This window comes from Scardinius erythrophthalmus, assembly GCF_964197995.2.
Source record: "Scardinius erythrophthalmus genome assembly, chromosome: 9".
Classification (NCBI taxonomy): Eukaryota; Metazoa; Chordata; class Actinopteri; order Cypriniformes; family Leuciscidae; genus Scardinius; species Scardinius erythrophthalmus.
The window spans coordinates 44,799,517-44,818,316 of NC_138229.1; the positions used below are offsets into that span (position 1 = coordinate 44,799,517).

At 41.9% G+C, this 18,800-nt stretch overlaps 1 protein-coding gene and 1 long non-coding RNA gene across 2 annotated transcripts in view; both read left to right on the forward strand.

Annotated features, from left to right (window-relative positions):
- The window catches only part of LOC308695899, a 670,325-nt gene that overhangs the window by 415,284 nt on the left and 236,241 nt on the right, over positions 1-18,800 (forward strand). The gene's annotated exons all lie outside the window — the stretch shown is intronic.
- Positions 1-18,800, forward strand: part of LOC308695890 (ribonuclease inhibitor-like) — a 66,328-nt gene that overhangs the window by 29,185 nt on the left and 18,343 nt on the right. The window contains exons 8-11 of the mRNA XM_081374155.1: positions 60-233; positions 467-640; positions 1,843-2,016; positions 2,692-2,862. Of these exons, the coding sequence (XP_081230281.1) occupies positions 60-233; positions 467-640; positions 1,843-2,016; positions 2,692-2,862 (693 nt within the window). The remainder of the gene's footprint in view (positions 1-59; positions 234-466; positions 641-1,842; positions 2,017-2,691; positions 2,863-18,800) is intronic.

Sequence of the window (18,800 nt, forward strand, 5' to 3'; positions counted from 1 at the left end):
ATGCTAAACACGTTTGTTGATCATCATAGATCCGAGTCATTTTCTCTTTCTGTCTTCAGTCTGAATAGATGCAGTATTACAGAGAAACAGAGTCTCATCCTGACTTTAGCTCTGAAATCAAACCCGTCACACCTGAGAGAGCTGAACCTGAGTGAGAATAAACTAGGAAACTCAGGAGTGAAGCACTTATGTGCCGTACTGAAGGATTCACACTGTAAACTGGAGAGATTGAGGTCAGTCACATTCACATACAAGAATCAAAATGCCTAAATCACTTCAACAGTTTAAACTAAAACACTTTAACATTGTATGTGTGCAAACTTAGTATTTTGTGATCTGGTGAAATAAAGATGAAGATGTCTCTTCCTCTGTCTGTTTAATTTGCTTATGAAGATAATGTGACTTTACAGAATAAAGAGTTTTCTTTTCTTCTGTCTTATTTTCTGTTCTCTCTCTGCTAATGTAGTTTAAGCTCCTGTGATATGACAGATGAAGGTTGTTCTGATGTGACTTCAGCTCTGAAATCAAACCCATCACACCTGAGAGAGCTGGACCTGAGCTGGAATAAACTAGGATACTCTGGAGTGAAAAACCTCAGTGATCTACTGATGAACCCACAATTCAAGCTGGAAAAACTACAGTTAGTATCATTATATTGTACAGCAATTATTGTACAATTATTTGAAGACAGCAGGGCTTATGTTTCACTGTTTATAGCGGTGCACTTTCTGGGTTTTCCCTATTGCTCACATTTTTGTTTTTTTATATAGTTAGTAATTGTTTAATTTCCAGCATTTGATACAATGTACTGATTGTGTACATGCAGAAATCTGCCTTTTCAACAGAGAATAAAGAAGAGAGATGTCAAATAAATTCTTAAAATGAAAGAGAAGAAACAGTGTCTTCCAGCACACAGAACTAGTGTGACTGGGTTTCAAAACAGACTATTGAAAACGAAATGCTGCTGTAGCTCTTCAATAAGATGATCATCTAAAGCCGCGTTTCCACCGAAATTACCCAGAACAATCTGTCCCAGGATCTTTTTCCCCCAGACCTGTTGCTGTCTGTGTTTCTATCGCAGTCTAAAGTACCATGAAGATTAGGCAAATTAGTCCGGTGACGTAGGACTGTATGTGACTTTCCAGTTCCCGCTGGATTTCGTCCTCCTCATATTAGCTTAATAAAGCCTGAACCTCATCGTCGGTCCATCGGTTGTATTTTTTAAACTCCATTGTTGATTCGAAAAGCAAACACCCCGCACCATCACCCGGCAGCTCGACGGCACACGACAGGCCAGTGGAGCGGGAGGACCGCGGGGAAACACTCCCACTGTGAGCCTCAGGTCTCCTACAGTGTTAACCATATTGGCGGCTCTGCTTTGTGCAGAGGCAGTGCTGGGTTACAGCAGAGAGACTCTAGCCTTCACGAGGAAGGACAGTCACGACCGCAGGGTCAACATGGTCCTGTTCTCACAGTGAGGACATGAACCATCCACAAACACTATCTCAGCACACTCTTGGCCCAGACATGTGAGATCGTGGACATCAGATGAGGACAGGGAACAACCGCATCCAGAAACACACGGACGGAAAGGCATCTTTAAAAAGACGCTCAACATCAGTTTTGCTCTTTTAGGGAAACTGCTCTTTATGCTGAAGCACCCAGGGGGGGAATCGCTGCAATTGTCCATGCAATACGCCAGTGAAACACCACTGAATGTGCCGTAGACCACCAGAAAGAGGGGCTTCCTTATTGTAGAGGCGACAGAAAGAGCGATCATTCAGATTTATATTGTTCAGGTTTAACTGATTAATCAGCTGAATGTTTTCCTTTCTGTTCTAGACTCTCTAACTGCAGTGTAAAAGAAGAAAGGTATAAAGCTCTGGCTTCAGCTCTGAGATCAAACCCTTCACACCTGATAGAGCTGGATCTCACAGGAAATGATCCTGGACAATCAGGAGTGAAGCAGCTCAATGATTTAATACAGGATCCAGACTGTCAGCTGAAGACACTGAGGTGAGACGGGATCAAATAATTAACTAAATTAGCTATATGCAAGCAAACTATTCATAACTAATATATTATTTTAGTTAAATAATAAGCTGGACAATGTGTTGCATCAAAATGATCAAGATCAGATCAGATCTGCAGGTTCTGTCATGATGATGATAATCGTCAACACAGTTTAGTTGTGATACGAGCTACAGGTCAAATAGACATTATGGGTCAGTATATGTGCTGCTATTATGGAGTATACCTTGATAATTAACATGTTTTGTGCACACTTCTCATGATTAATTCTAGATAACCTTTTAGTGAAATAGATTTCTGAACACAATAGTTTTCCATCAAGCCCAGATTCACTGCATCTCTCTACAGCAGGTCTATGAGTCTCCAGATGTTCACAAACATGCAGTTTCACAAGCCAGTTTTCTCTGTGCTGACGTTTCTCACTCCTCCTGCTTAAAAGATAGAAATATCTTAATTTCACACTCTGTATTCACACTGAAAATCATGATCTAGTGATCTTTTGCCCTTCTGCTCTGTGAGACGTTTCTGTTCTTATGAGTTTGCTTTAGGACTGAGTGTCGCTCTAGTTTCTTATATATATATATATATATATATATATCAATCATTCATTTTTCTAATGCAATGGACATTTAGTTGAGAACTGAATTGACTCTTCTGCAGGTTTTTGAGTCCTGCTGCAGAGGAAGCCTGTCAGTATGTGAATAGAGTTGTGGGTAAAAACCCGTTACTCCAGAGAGAGCTGAATCTGAGTGAACATGAACTAGGAGACACACGAGTGAATCAGATCGCTGCTCTACTGCAGGATAAACACTGTCAACTCAACACACTGATGTGAGTATTGCTAATTTATTTATAATATTACTTTTAAGCAGTTTTTCACTCAGCGTCACACAGAGCCACAACAATTTAAAGTAATACAATTAAACAGCCAATTAAAAACACACAATTAAAAAGTGATATGAAGCTTTAAATATTTGATTGAGACTGTTCATAACGTCTCGGGTTACTATTGTAACCCTCGTTCCTTGAGTAGGGAACGAGACGCTGCATCGATACTCGATACTTTGGGGAATGCTTTCGGCATGAAGCGTCTGAAGTCAACTGTGGAACTATTCCAATCTTAATTGGTGCAACATCATTACGTCACTCGTGTATGTGTGTATGTGTATGTGTGCTACAAAAGGGTCACAGGAACCAGGAAATGTTAGCTTCTGATCGGTCAAAGCAAGTCGTTCTCAGGGGCGCGACAAGCTCGCCTACAGGAAGGGTTACAATAGTAAGCCGAGACGTTCCCTTTCGTAAAGGGAACTCCCGCTGCATCGATACTCGATACTTTGGGGATCGAATACCCACGCCACCACACTGAGAGAAAAACGCCCTGGTATAAAGCATCTGGCACACTCACGGACGATAGAATAAGTAGAGGGCAGATCCAAACTAGCTTGTCCTACGATTTGGTGTAAGAAGGGGAGGTCTGGAGCCGGAGGCTCGACTGACCTCATGGATGGGAACCCCAGACAGTAGAAAGTATTAGATAAGAAGTGAAGGCAAAAGCGCACCTTGTACTTCAGATATGAGTGGTTTTATATAACCAACTGTCTTTTTAATAAAGGGAAATAGCTCCTAACCCTTGATACATAAATAGATGGACTGTGTTGTATTACAAATTTATTAAATGTTTAATTTAGGTCTACATTGAATTTAGCATGTTAAGGTGATGATTATCAGAGTTTTTAGCAAAAGACTCCGGCCAGTTCTGTTTTACTGAAACTCTTAATGGCTCTTGGAGCTTGTGTTTTAGCAAGAGAGTCCTGTCAGTCCTGTACTAGAGTCTCAGCATTTGAATAGATATGCTGAGTGGATTAGGAGTGGCAATACTCTCAGTCTAGAACAGGTTCCTAAACCTGTTTCATCACAAAGTTTTGGTTCCTGCCCCTAAATGTATATAAATTGTAAGAGAACGTTCCCTGAGTCAGACTTTGGTGACTGCAGCTACCGACAGCTCGTGTTCTCAATAAAGAATCCTGCTGAAGAAAGAACCAAGTCTCCTGGTCGTCGATTCTGAGTTTCCAACAGTGTTGGTGCCACGTGACCCGGATAGAGTTCCAGCTTACTCACCTGAATCCAGATTGAAACTTCAAGCCCAACAAAGATCTGACTGCATTCCAGACTGAATCACCTGAATCCAGATTGAAAGCTTCAAGCTCCAAAAAGATCTCAAAGAATGAACTTTTCTGACTGAGTTCCAGACTGAATCTTGAAACTTCAAGCTCAAAGATCTCAACAAAAATGAACTTTTCTGACTGAGTTCCAGACGAAATTTTTCTGTACAACCAAGGATTCGATGAGTTTCACTCTATTCAAAAGAACCTTTAACCCTTTAGGCGCCAAGTTTTTTTTTTGAAAAAATGCTGGATTTTGACATCAAAATTTCAAAAGCTTGTGGCTTGAAAGGGCTTAAATATAGAGATCTACTGTAAATTAGAAAAATGTTGGGGATGACTGAAAGTTTATGTGGGGTGTAAATATACTAATCTAATTTGCATATTATGACGTCATCAGGGGGCGGCCCTCTTGAATTTCATAATATTCAGGAAATAGTAGATATTGAACTGATGTTTTAACTTATTTGCATGTTTTATTTTTATTTATCCTCATTCCAAATGATGAGAAAAGAGGAAACCAACAATAACAGGAGAAAGTACTAAATTATTACTATACTATATAGTAAAACGCATGTGAACAGTAGCCTACTTTTTGATCAGTTCATCAGTAATATTCAGGAAATAGTAGATATTGAATTGATGTTGGAATTTATTTACATAAGAGGAAACCAACAATAAAATAGGAGAAAGTACTAAATTATTACTATATTACAATACTTTAGTAGTAAAACACATGTGAACAGTAGCCTACTTTTGGATCAGTTCATCAGTAATATTCAGGAAAAAATATATATGGAGTGTTTTTTTTTTTTTATCCTCATTCCAAATGATCAGGAAAAGAGTACACTAAGCTTACGTCCACCCCTGCCACCCCCATCCCCGTTGGGCAAATGGTCAAAATGATCTGTTTGTGCTTCGTGAACACTCGCACCTTGCACGGCGGCACCATTGCGCGGCAAAGATGTACCGGGAGATGCGCGCGCGGCACCATTGCGCGGCAAAGATGTACTGGGAGAAGCGCGGGCGGTACCATTGCGTGGCAAAGATGTACCGGGAGAAGCGCGGGCGGCACCATTGCGCGGCAAAGATGTACCAGGAGAAGCGCGATCATTAGACGGCCGATCGTCATTTCCGAAAGGCAAATATTCCTCTTCAGAGTCAGAATCGGCGAATAACATTTGAACACATCCTCACGGACCACGGTACAAGTTTTTATTAGCCATTTTCTCTCACAAATCTCACAATTTACTCAGACGGTCTGAACTGAACTGCTTCCGCATCAATGACACGATCGCTCACTTGCTCTGCTGTTTACTCCAACACTTTGAATAGGAACATGACGTCATTTTGGTCTTGAATCGTAGTATTACATGTCTACCATCTAGTGGTAGGGAATACAAATGAGATATTACACCATATTAGGATCTACAGCCTGTTTATTAAGTATGACGTCTTGTCGCAATTTTGCGACTTTGGCGCTTAGAGGGTTAAAGACCAGTCAAATTTTGTCATCCTCTGCGCCGTCAGAGAAGAGTTAACAGACAGCTGCAGGGTTTTGTTAACTAAGTTATCCTCTAAAGTTGTCTTTTAGAGATGAAATTTATCCTCTGTTGTCCAGGCAGGGAAGATTAGCATTACATGTTAATATTGTTTATCCTCTGCTTTGCCAGGGAAGTGTTTAATCCTCTATAAAGTTAGGGAAGATTAGCATTAAGTGCTAATATATTGTATCCTCTGTTTTCAGGCAGGGAAGATGAGCGTAAAGTGCTAGTAATTGGTGTATCCTTTGCTTTAGGCAGAGAAGATTAGCATTACGTGCTAATATTTTGGTTTATCCTCTGTTTTTGTTGGCAGGGAGGTTAAGTGTGAAGTGTTGGTCATTTGGAGAGTTAACAATAGTTAAGCTGTGTTAACAAGTGTACCCTCTGTTGTAGACAGTAGAGAGAAGTTTTTGTGTTTTTTTGATTGTGTGGTAACAAAGAAAACTAAAAAAAAAAAAATGTTTAGAAAAAATGCTAGACTGATCCCCACAACTGAAAAAGGTGGTCTTGCGACTCCATTGTGGTCAGATAGCGAATTTAAAACATTGTTGGGAGAGCACATGGACTCTATAGTGACAGAGTCAGTCAGATTGGATTTAACAAAGAAATATGAGATTCATCCAGACAATGCATGGTCAATGGAAGATTGTAAAAAGGTACTAGGAGCAAGTATTCACAAGAACAAGGTGAAAGCCATTATTTGTTGTCACAGAGAATTTGTTTTAGCAATAGCTACAGAACAGTCTAAACGCAACTCAGAGCTAGAGAAACAGAACAATGAGCTCCGTGCTAGAATATCTTCTTTGACTAAGAAATTAAACCGCAACAAAGATGCAGAAAAAACAGATGTGGGAGAATTTAGTCAGCCTGATAACATTTATCCTGACTTAAAAGCTTTCTTTGAAACAGATGTAGCCATCCAATCAGTAACTGATAAGCCCGTAGATTCAGTGAAGGTGTGTGGGGCTAGGAGAAGGTCTCAGGGAATTGAGGGAACTGAAAGTGTTCCTCCTAACTCTTCTGTCGTCCAAATACAAACTGTTGCCAAAGCGCTAGGACCTAAAGATGTAGAGAGACTATCCCAGAGCTTACCCTCAGCACGCACAAATTTTTCTGAATTTAGAAGAGCATTGATCAGTAAAATGCGTCTCTATGACATGTCGTTGGCAGTTACACAGCTGATATCACAAATTCTAACTGAATCTGAATTCAACAGTTTTGAGTCTGCTGTCTGCAGTAAAGGCGATTTGAGAGAAGGTGTTTTGAAAATCCTAAAGAATATCTTAGGACCCAAAATAGATTGGTCTAGAATTACTAGATGTGTACAAAAGAAAGAAGAAACTGTTAGTGAGTATACTGAGAGGTTTTGTCAGGCAGCTGTAACTTACAGTGGAATCGTTGATGACCCTGAAAGTGTGCTAGATGATAAGGGACCCTTAGTTCGTATCTGGTCAGATGGCCTTATAGCTGAGTACAGATCAGCCTTGCCATTCCTAGATGTTACGTGGTCTAACGGAACTCTCAGAAGTAACCTAGAGAGGTTAGCTACATGGGAAAGAGATGCTAATGTTAAAATCCAAGTGAGAGTAGCAGCAGGTACGTTTAAAGGGATACTCCATCGTTTTTTTCATATTAAACTATGTTATTCCCTTAACTAAGACGAGTTGATACATACCTCTCTCATCTCAGTGCGTGCACTTAATCGCTCTAGCGCGCGGTGACACTTTGAAAGCACTTAGCTTACCCCAGTATATTCAATGGTATCTAGCTTTTCTTCTTTTCTCTAGCATCAGGCAGTCAGACGTGATTTGTGTGACCCAGAATGTCCGGTAAAACAGTCCACTATGATCCAATATGTCGATGATATTTTGATTGCCTCAACAGATCAATGAATATGTCAAGAAATGCCTTGTTTGCTAGAAAGAACGTTTGCATGCCACATGCACCTTCAGTAGGAGCCGGAATCCCATGGGTTGCACATCCTATTGTAGCGTTTATACGCCCACGTATAAATATAATTAATTATTATTCATAACGGATTATGATCAATAATTAATATTTTAATTATTTTCAGAATTTACTGTAGCAGAATCAATAGTATGATCATTTTATCGGTTCATCCAATGAACAGAAAGCATAAACAATTATTAACTCTAGGAAATATAATATCTTCCTGGCCAAGAAAGAATAATCCCCAGCTAACAATAAATTACGAAGTAAATTAAGGGTAAAAGCATAGGTAACTTAAATCGAAGTTCAAGACAATAAATTTGTAAGCAGATAACACAAGTAATCTCTTTTCAAATACAAACAATACTTTATTGATTATATACTAACACATAAAGCTAATATCTAACACAAACACACGCGCACGCATACACATTCATACAGGTTGCTGAAGAAAGAGAGTGAGAAAGAAAGAGTTTGAAAAAAATGAGTTTAAGAGTGAGATGATGAAATCTCAAGATTCTATGCACTTAGAAGACATAACCTGAACGAACCATCAAGCATTAATTCAACCCTTCTGTCATTTTAGGCAGGTTATTATATTTATATCAATGCATCCGTTCAGTTTTAGTCTGGAGGTACTTGCGTCTTTGCTTTTGGGGATTCCCTTGGGTTTCCCGTTCGTTCGTCTCCTCGTGCCTGGATAGATGTCTGTGGCGTGGATGTCGGATGGTTTAAAAGTCTTTGAAGTTGAAAGCGTGCGTTGCAGCCGTGAATCGTGGACTGAAACTTTGCAGCAAAACTTAACTTAAAACCGAGACTTTCAATTGGAAAAGGAAAATAACACAAAGAAAGAAATAAAATGAGATACGGAGAGTAGTTAGATGACTGAAAATGAATCTAACCCATCTGATCTTAATTTGGGTTGGTCTGCTCCTCAGTTACATGGTTACTGGTCTGGTTTAGATCTTCATCTTTTTCTGCCCATCTCTCTTGAGAGTGATAGCAGAGCGTTTCTTGAGGGTGAACCCAGAGAGCGAGAACAGAGAGAGGGAGCATTGTTTCGGGTCTAAGATTTTAAACTCAAAGTTTGTCCCCCCTCCTGAAGAGATCGGACCAATTAGACACTGGCTTTGTTTGTCTCATCGTAAATCATGCATTATCTGGGATCTCCTTTACTCTCCAAGCTCTGGCAGAGAGTACAGAGGCCACAGTTTAGACATCATTACTATTATAAGAATACAAAACATTTTACCCAGATTTCAATCAAGCCATCTTGCTAGTTGTGTTCGTAAGATAGCATTGATATGAAACAGTACACACTTTCATTCACACACCTAATAATTATACAATTACATGAATTATATGGGATTAAAGCATATTAAATGGACACATATATCGTAGAAACACATAGAATGATGTATGATGTTTATAAGTCCATTGAAAATTGTTCTTGAATGAGTTTTATGTATACTGTAGGAAGAATCTCAGTTTTCTGGTTTAGAGAGAATAGAACTCTGTTTGTTCGTTCAGAGGTCCCAACGGGGGAGGGGTCAGGAATGTTGTGGAGGTTCAGCAACATCTGCTGGTATCGATCTGTCTTGCAAACTATCAAAGTTGACCAATAAAAGTCGTTGGTCCGCAGCCTTTCCGACGCCTGTTGGTGATTTAGGTCAGTCAAGAATTGTTCTGGGATGAGTTTTATGGATTTTGATAGGTAAGTCTCTTTGTGTGCAACGTTTATGGGCTTAAGACAGCCCTGAGGTCACAGGTATTTCCTGCTGAAATCTGTTTGTCTCTCTCATGGGACCTTGGGTCTCGGTCATCTCTTAACCAGTCAGCGTTTCGGCAACAAAGCTAGTATTGACCAGTTATTTCGTTAGTGCTGGGGGTCAGTTTTAAACAGCCCGACTGGTTGGCGCCTGGCCCCGATGACAAGATGGATGAGGATCATGAGACGTTCTGAACAAATCTTCCCCCCTCATTCATCGAGAAGCAGAGAATTTGAATTAATATTCAAAAAGAAGATTAGTCGGTGGTTGGTTCCTTCTCGTAGTTGTTACACTATCTCCAAATGTGACATGTGTACCTTATTCGATCATCATACCAGTGGATTATACAACAAGGATACGTGTCACAACATAACCATTCCTCCAGCTTCTCAGTGTTGCATTCCTGGACTACCATCCTGCAACCTAACTTCAGCTACTCCCATCATGACAGATCTACTCCTGCCAATGATGTTCCACTGGTGCATGGAAAATTATGCTCCAGCATCGACTCCACTCGGTGAAATTCCTCGTGAACGTCACAGTTTTGTGATTGAAAGAGGAACAGATGAATCCCATGTGTATGTTACTACTACAGAAAAGAAACAGGAAAATGACTTTAATGTCTCTCCAGGAACCCATCCCTACCGAAACTTTTTGCAATACATCAGTTGTGTATGATTCCTCCACCAACTGGCACTTTTTGGTTATGTGGAACTTCTGTCTACAGCATCCTACCCAGCCAATTCAACGGCAGGTGCACCCTAGTGTATGTTCTGCCAGCTATCAGAGAAAATACACACTCCACCCCAAGCTCTCCACAGTTACATAATTCAGCTCCTTCTACCAACAAAGATGGCTGCATTCCGGGACTCACTTGTGTTCAAACATGGTGGTCAAGAACTCTTGGAGCCTTAATCCCATCGTATGGTGTCATGCAGGCTCTCGATCAAGTCAGAAGCCTGTCGGATTCTGTACAGAAATTGGCCAACGATACGGCTTTGGCCCTGGGTAACATCACAGACACTCTAGCTTCACACAAGATAATGATCTTACAGAACCGAGTGGCCTTGAATTACATTCTTGCAACACAAGGGGGAGCCTGCACCATTATCGGCCCTGAGTGCTGCACCGGGTTAATGGATCCAACAGAGAATTTGAACAAAATCCAACAAGACATTATTGATCTTTCAACAAAACTACACCAGATGACTGAAGATAATTCTTCATGGTTCGGAAACTTGATTGGTAAACCCTGGCTGTGGATTAACCCTTTAGGCGCCAGAGTTTTTTTCCTAAAACGTTCGATTTTGACATCTTAATTTCAAAAGGCTATATCTTAAAAGTGATAAAAGATAGAGACTTTCTGTAAATTAGAGAAATATTAAGGATGGCCCAAAGTTTATGTAGGGATTACATTTTCCCATCTAATTTGCATATTATGACGTCATATGGTGGTGGCCATCTTGGATTATAGAATTTTCATGAAAAGTCACGTTTAAATGATAAAATGCAGCACTTCTTTCCCCCCAAAATGTCCCTCACCTTCTGTATGCTATGTTGCACAATACTGAATGCTCATGTAAATAGTAAGTAGTAAACAAACTGTGTAAATCATTACTAATAAATGGTAGAAACAAACCAAATGCATGTAGCGGTTGGCCTTTTGCTGTAGAGATTTTTCATTTACTACATACTGTAGGCACTCTGATTCCATGTATGGGGCACATATATATTATTCATATGACACACAAACACAAGTAGACAAGACCTGTTTAGTTCAAAAGCTCACTCTCCACGGCAAGGCATAGATCATGAGTGAGATGACGAGACAAGACGAGAGACAATGTTAGGAATTTTTTTTTCTTTTTGTGGTTTTTGTTGTTTGTTTTTTTTTATTTATTTTTTTTATTTTTTTTAGCTGACAAAGACGCACACATCACAAGGACATGAACACACAAAAAAGAACACATATTGTACACTACTAAATGGTCAGGGAAATAGATAGTAAATCAACAATGTAAATCATTACTAATAAATGGCAGACAAAAAAAAGAAAATAATTTATGTTGCAGGGCTTTTGCTCTAGAGATAATGACTCCCTATCCATCCAGGTGACATTTCTTGTAGTGTTTCATGGTGTGGTCTTGCGATAGACTATGCATAATAGCCCCTCTGCCGCGTGTCACACCGCCTCTGCTCCTGCTACGAGCAGCGCGGGCGCGGCCAGATCTGCCTCGCGCGCGCGCCGAGTGTGCACAGCTCGGACTACTGTCATTGTCATTGCGACTCCCCACCCTGCCTCCACGTTGCCCCCTAACTGTCCTATGAATACTTCGACCTCGTCTAACATTCCCAGTGGCATTAGACAAAGCCTCCACCACAATACTGTCGCCGCGATTGCGGAGAGGCACACGGTCATCATGGCTAGCGCGGTAAAAATCTCCCGCCTCGTTCCCCACAACACTAACACGCCTGCTAACTTCGCAATGAACACTCCGACCCCGGGAAACATTGTTCCCACCACTGACATTGGCCAAAGGACCATCTATATTGGGCAAAGGATTCACCGTTTGTGCTTGGTGTAGGACTATACTTTCACTTTCAGAATCACCGTCAGTTTCTGAAGGCAGATAACGTTCAGAATCAGGGTCCGCGAATAGAAGACCCAACACTTCATTGCGGGTAAGCTTTATTGTTGATGCCTTTAGATAATAATAATAATAATCTAATGCAAATACTCACTGACGTTGACAATATTGCTCTGATAAGATGGCTCACTCGCACACTAGCTCCGCTTTTGTTCGCACTGATTCAATGCGCTCTAACTCGAAGATTTTGTATAGAAGCATGACATTTTTTTGAGTCGGGATGAAATATGACATGTCTGCTAACTAGTGGAGGGGAGGTTGAACGAAATTTGACACCCTATTTGACAAAATCGGCCGTTTTATTCAGTGCCGCATCTTGTCGAGTAAACTCGACCGTGGCGCCTAGAGGGTTAAAGAAATAGCAATTCTGCTGTTGTTTCTCCTACTGGTGTTCTACGTATGCGTCCACAGTATCAAGTGTTTCATTCAACAAATGACTCACGCCTCGCACAAGAAAATGACTGGTCCAATTATAAAAAATATTACCCGTAAGAACTTCACGGACCCTAATTGCATGTTTGTTTCTGTGTCAGCATGCAATTACAGATGAACAACACAGATCATGCTATGTGCCTGTAACTATCACACGTTACAATAATGAACTTGCTATGTGCCTGTAACTTACACAAGTTACAAGAATGAACTTTTAAGTGTCTAAATTTGTATTTTGTGAGAGTTATTAGAACTCTCAAAGGAGTTTCTAGTAAAAGACTCCGGCCAGTCCTGTTTTACTGAAACTCTTAATGGCTCTTGGAGCTTTTGTTTTAGCAAGAGTGTCCTGCCAGTCCTGTACTCGAGTCTCAGAATTTGAATATATATGCTGAGTGGATTAGGAGTGGCAACACTCTCACTCTCATCACAAAGTTTTGGTTCCTGCCCCTAAATGTATATAAATTGTAAGAGAACTGAGACTTTGGTGACTGCAGCTACCGACAACTTGTGTTCTCAATAAAGAATCCTGCTGAAGAAAGAACCAAGTCTCCTGGTCGTCGATACTGAGTTTCCAACAACTGACTCCTCTCAGCCTGAGGCCTAACATAGGAACCTCCAAGGCTATAACCTTGACCATCCAACACATGAGATGGAGGATGGAATACCTGAAGAATCATGATATTGCCTACAGGCACCTCAGTACCGGGCAAGAATAATGTTGAGTGGCTCCCACGCTAGCAAGTAAGAGGGGGCAGCACCACCACTCTTCCAGGGAGTAAGACGAGCAGGAAGCAGACTCAATAGATTCTCATATATATTCATATATTTTCATATATCTCATCCACAGGACATGATGGGTGCCAGGGTTATCCCATCAGCCTGATGCCAATAGGCTGGATGACAGGATTCATCCTCCAATCTACAGGAACATGGAGTTTTAGTGGGAATGTCCTTACGTGTACACCCTTAGAGGCTTGCGGAGGGCACTGAGGCCGCCACAGAGGCCCTAAGCATGAACGGGAGATCCCGTTAGAGAGCAGGATGGAACACCAGTACTGAAGCCAGTGGACAGTAATTAACTGGGTTCAATGCCCTCCCTAACTTAATTGTTTAATTCCTAGTAGAGTGGGGTTCTAGAATGGATGACCTGACCACCTCGGTGGAAAGGGCCACCTATTTATGGGTGGGACCCCCTCAGGGGCCATACCCATAGTCTCCATAACTCTGGTCGTGGATGAAATAATGTACCACCGGCCTGAGAAAGAAGATCTCTCCTAATAGGAATTTGCCATGGAGGACTCTCCAAGAGACTAATAAGGTCCGAGAACCAAATTCGGGCCGGCCAGTATGGAGCTACAAGGAGTAATCTCACACCGTACCTCCTGACCCTGGGGGGAAAGCGTACAGACGTGACCTCGGCCACATCTGTACCATGGCATCCAAGCCCAAAGGAGCTGGATGTGAGAGAGAGAACCTGAGCGGGCAATGAGAGTTCTCATGAGAAGCGAACAGGTCAACCTCCGCCCGGCCGAACTCTCTCCATATAAGCTCAACCACTTCAGGGTGGAGCCGCCATTCCCCGGGCCTCAGCCCCTGCCTCGACAGGATGTCTGCTCCCAAATTTTCAACCCCAGGAATATAAATAGATCTGACAGAGATAAATTTATCCTTGGGACCAAAGAAGAATCTGATGCGCCAGTCTACAAAGAGGGCGAGATCTCAAACCTCCTTGGCGGTTGATATGAGAGACCACCGACATATTGTCTGTCCTAAAAATAACATGATGGCCTCTGAGGTCCACAAGGAAGTGCCTCAGGGCAAAAAATACAGCCAACATCTCCAAGCGATTAATATGCCATGAGAGATGATGGTCCTTCCAAGTACCTCGGGTATAACGGCCCTCCATAACCGCACCCCAGCCCGTGAGGGACGCATCCATAGTCAAAGTCTTCCTCTGACATGGTGCTCCCAAAACCGGGCCTTGAGACAGGAACCATGGTTTCTTCCACATGACGAGAGAACAAAGGCATCTGCGCGTAACTCTGATCATGCGAAAAGGGTTTCCCAGAGGAGAAAACCCCTTGGTCCTGAGCCACCACTGCAAGGCCCCCATATGGAGCAGACCAAAGGGCACTACCGTGGAAGCTGCAGCCATAAGACCCAAAACTCTTTGAAAGTGTTTGACAGTGATAGCCTGGCCTAACCTAATACTCTTCATTGTGTTTAAGATAGTATTAATAGTATTAATACGAGCAGGAGACAATTGTGCCCGCATCGTAACCGAGTCCCACTCTACCCACTCTATCTCGATGTTGAATGGCCAATTCTTTTGACTGAGCTAAAATGAGCCAGTCATCTATATAATTTAAGATACGGATCCCCTGAAGTCTCAATGGAGCAAGGGCCGCGTCCATACATTTAGTGAAGGTGCGAGGGGATAAGGCTAGGCCGAAAGGAAGAACGAATCTAAGAAACTTCTGTGTTGTGGGATGATGGAAATATAAAAATATGCATCCTTAAGATCTATCGTTACAAACCAGTCCTCGGATCTGATTCGTTGAACGATCATAGGTATAGTTAACATTTTGAACTTAAATCTCCTCAAAGATTTGTTCAATACCCTAAGATCTATAATGGGACGCAGCCCACCATCCTTTTTTGGAACTATGAAGTACCGGCTGTAGAAGGGGGGGGGGGAGTATGAGTAACACCACTGGAAGTGGATTCTATATCCTTTCTCAACTGTATTCAGGTACACCCACTGAGATATATTTTGAAGACCCTTCCAGGTGTCTAAATAATCTACTAGGGGAATCAGTCTCTCAGGACTGACCTCAGGTGTTTTACTAATATTTTTAGTGACCTGAAGCAATTTTCTGGCAGTAACTAACCGAATTTTAATTTTCTCTACAGGCCTTGTGAGAGGTAGCGAATGTGTCAGGGCCATAGATTTTATTGGAACACTGCTTGTAATACATTCGCTGGAAGTTGATGCGTCCCGAAGCGCACTTGACGGCGGGAAGCAACATCGATTTCCTGAGGGCTCCAGGGAGCGAAATTTTAAAAAGCCCACGGGGGATGCCCTCAGAGGCCTGAGTCTCATGTCAAGGCCTCTTAGCCGAAGCCTTCCTTGCCTGAATAACGGTCCTCAGATCCGTTTTCGGCTTGGACGACTTCGACTGAGGGTGTTGCCTCTGGCTCCAGGCCTTTTGAGGGGGAGCACGAGAGGCAACACTCTCCTTCTGCCTCAGCAGGTGTGAGGAGCTGGCGGCGGCCTCATGAGACTGCCCCCTGGCAGCAGACCCACGAGACCTGGAGCGACGGCGGGGGAGAGATGAGATGCAAACGACTCTTCAACCCTGGGCATCATCCCATAGCCCTCCTTGGCACCCATTATATTAGAATAGAGATGGACATTGGGGCCAGATATTCTTGAGGAGAAGGGCTTATTCCACAATCTCGACACCTCGGTGTGGAGATCGGGAAAAAATGGCAGACTCTGGCATAGAGGTTGCGACCGAGTCTGCAGGAAGCGCTCATCAAGTTTACTTTTTTTAGTCGCTTCCTGCATTTCTGGTGGCCAATCGATCTTTAATTTAGCCACTGCTCTGGTCACAACCTCTAGCAGCTCCTCAAAGGCAGGGGAATGGGGTGATGAATTTTCACATTCCCCTGTCTCGATGCCCAAAATATCTAGCTCCTCGGAACCAGATAATTCGAGCATCGGTTCCACTACAGAGGCGGAAGAAGCCGCAGCGCGGGCTTCAGCACCCTGAGCGGAACTCCGGGAACTAGCTTCAGAATGTTGAGAAAGGGCCGAAGCCGTCTCAACATCATCCGCTAGATCCCTTTGCGATCCCCATGAATGCAGACGCCGCGCTGCCTCGACAGACGCGGGACCTGATCCACGGGGATCGCGAGCCTGACCAGCCTCATTGAACATGGCCCGGCGGGAGCGGAGCGTTCTTAGGGGCATTTGTTCACAGTTAGCAAAGTGTGTGTCACCCTCGCTTAAATAACGTGGGCAAGGGGACACACACTGCCTGAATAGCTTCTCTATATTCACCATAATACTCATTTCAAGGGACAAACAACACCAAATAGAACAGACAAGATGACATAGAGCGCTTGCTGAAGACCAGAAGCTAACATTTCCTGGTTCCTGTGACCCTTTTGTAGCTTCCGGATCACCGTGACATGCGACGTCACGAGTGACGAAATGACGTTGCACCAATCAAGATTGGAATAGTTCCATAGTTGACTTCAGACGCTTCATGCCGAAGGCATTCCCCAAAGTATCGAGTATCGATGCAGCGGGAGTTCCCTTTACGAAAGGGAACTGCTTTCAATTTAATCTTTGTATTTCACAAATGCTTTGTACATTTGTAGATGTTTTAATTAGACATTAGTATAATTAAAAGGAATAATAGTAGTTAATAGTCTCTTATTGGCCTGTTTAGCTGAGCCATCCATAAAATACACTGACACTGCCTCATGGTGCAGCACTAAAGCAGATGAACTACTCTTTACAAAACTTGTTTGATTGTCTTCTGCTTAAGGAAATACTTTTATTCCTTAATCTGATCATGTTAGTTTATACAAATATTATTTGTTCATGTTAGTTCACAGGGGATTTGCTAATGTTATCAGAAAACTTTTGTATTTAAAAATGTTTAAACTTAAGGTTATTGAATGCTGTATAGCAGGGGTGGGCAAACTACGGCCCGCGGGCCACATACGGCCCGTTAGGCTGTTTAATCCGGCCCGTCGAGTATTTAAAAAATTGTCTTAAGATCGCATTCATTTTGCCTTTTTCTTGCAATACTTTGCGTTATATATATATATTGTGTTGCATATATTTGACAATCGGAATATCAGATATTTCATGCCATAGCTAACAAATGTAAAAAGGGAAAAATGACATAAAAGCAGACCATCATTCATTCAGCGCTGTTGTGGCTGCGGTGTGTCACGTAACAAGCAATGACGCGTCACCATGGAAACCAAACAGACAGCGACTTAAGCGCATAGACTTGTTGTTTTGTTTTGTTGACTTTTTTCGCAATGTTTTTTCCTTTTTTGGAAACCCACATAGAAAAAAATGTTTGGTAACCGCTTGCACACCTGTTTAGTTGTTCCTTTGATTTGTCTGCTATTTAGTTTCTTTGCTGGATTTTGTGGATGTATCCTGACTGATTTCGTTTACCGACCTTTATCGCCCGGCTTTCGACTACGCTCCCGTCTGCCATGTACAGTTCTCATCTGCCTTTGCTTTTTATGTTTTATTTTATTATACTTAAAATAAATTTGTATAGTCGTTTATTTCGTTTTTTTTCCACAAATGTATGACTTTTGGAAGTGCAAATTGATTGCCATATGCAGTTTTAATAAAGTTGAATTAACGTAACCTTCTGTCATTTTTACTCTTCTAAGTGTACACTTGCCTCCCACATAAAACCCTTCATAAACTTCAACTGGTCCAAAACTCAGCTGCTCGTATCATTACTCGTACCCCTTCTATTAATCACATCACTCCTATTTTACAACAGCTCCATTGGCTCCCTATCATTTACCGTATCAACTATAAAATACTTCTCCTTACTTTTAAAGTCATTCATAATCTAGCCCCTTCATATCTTTTTGATCTCCTCCATATACCCACACACGCTCGTACCCTTAGATCCTCTTCTTCTATTCATTTCACTGTTCCCCGTGTCCGCCTTGTTACTATGGGGAGTAGAGCTTTCAGCTCCTCTGCTCCTCAGCTCTGGAACTCGATTCCACCGGACCTCCATAATATTGATTCCCTCTCACATTTTAAATTAAAACTCAAAACTAAAATTTGTTTAGAATAGCTTATTCCCTTTGACCACAACTGCATTTTCTTTTTTAATTGTATTGTATCTCATTGTCTTTACTTAAATATTGTTATTGTTGTTGTTGTTGATGATGATGTAAGGTGACCTTGAGTGTCAAGAAAGGCGCCTATAAATAAAATGTATAATAATAATAATAATAATAATAATAATAATAATAATGATCAGTGGAGGAGTAGCGTGTGTAAATAAGGTCCAATTTATTACCTGATTTGTGAGAAGCCGTAGTAGATACTCGTTTGAGGTCGAATGAGGCAAGCAGAGTGTGGAAATCAGCAGCCTGAGGTTTTTCTAGGTAGCTGTTGAAGTCTCCAAAAACTATGAGAGGAGTACCGTCCTCAGGGAAGGATGAGAGTAGCACATCAAGCTCTTCCAAGAAACTGCCAAG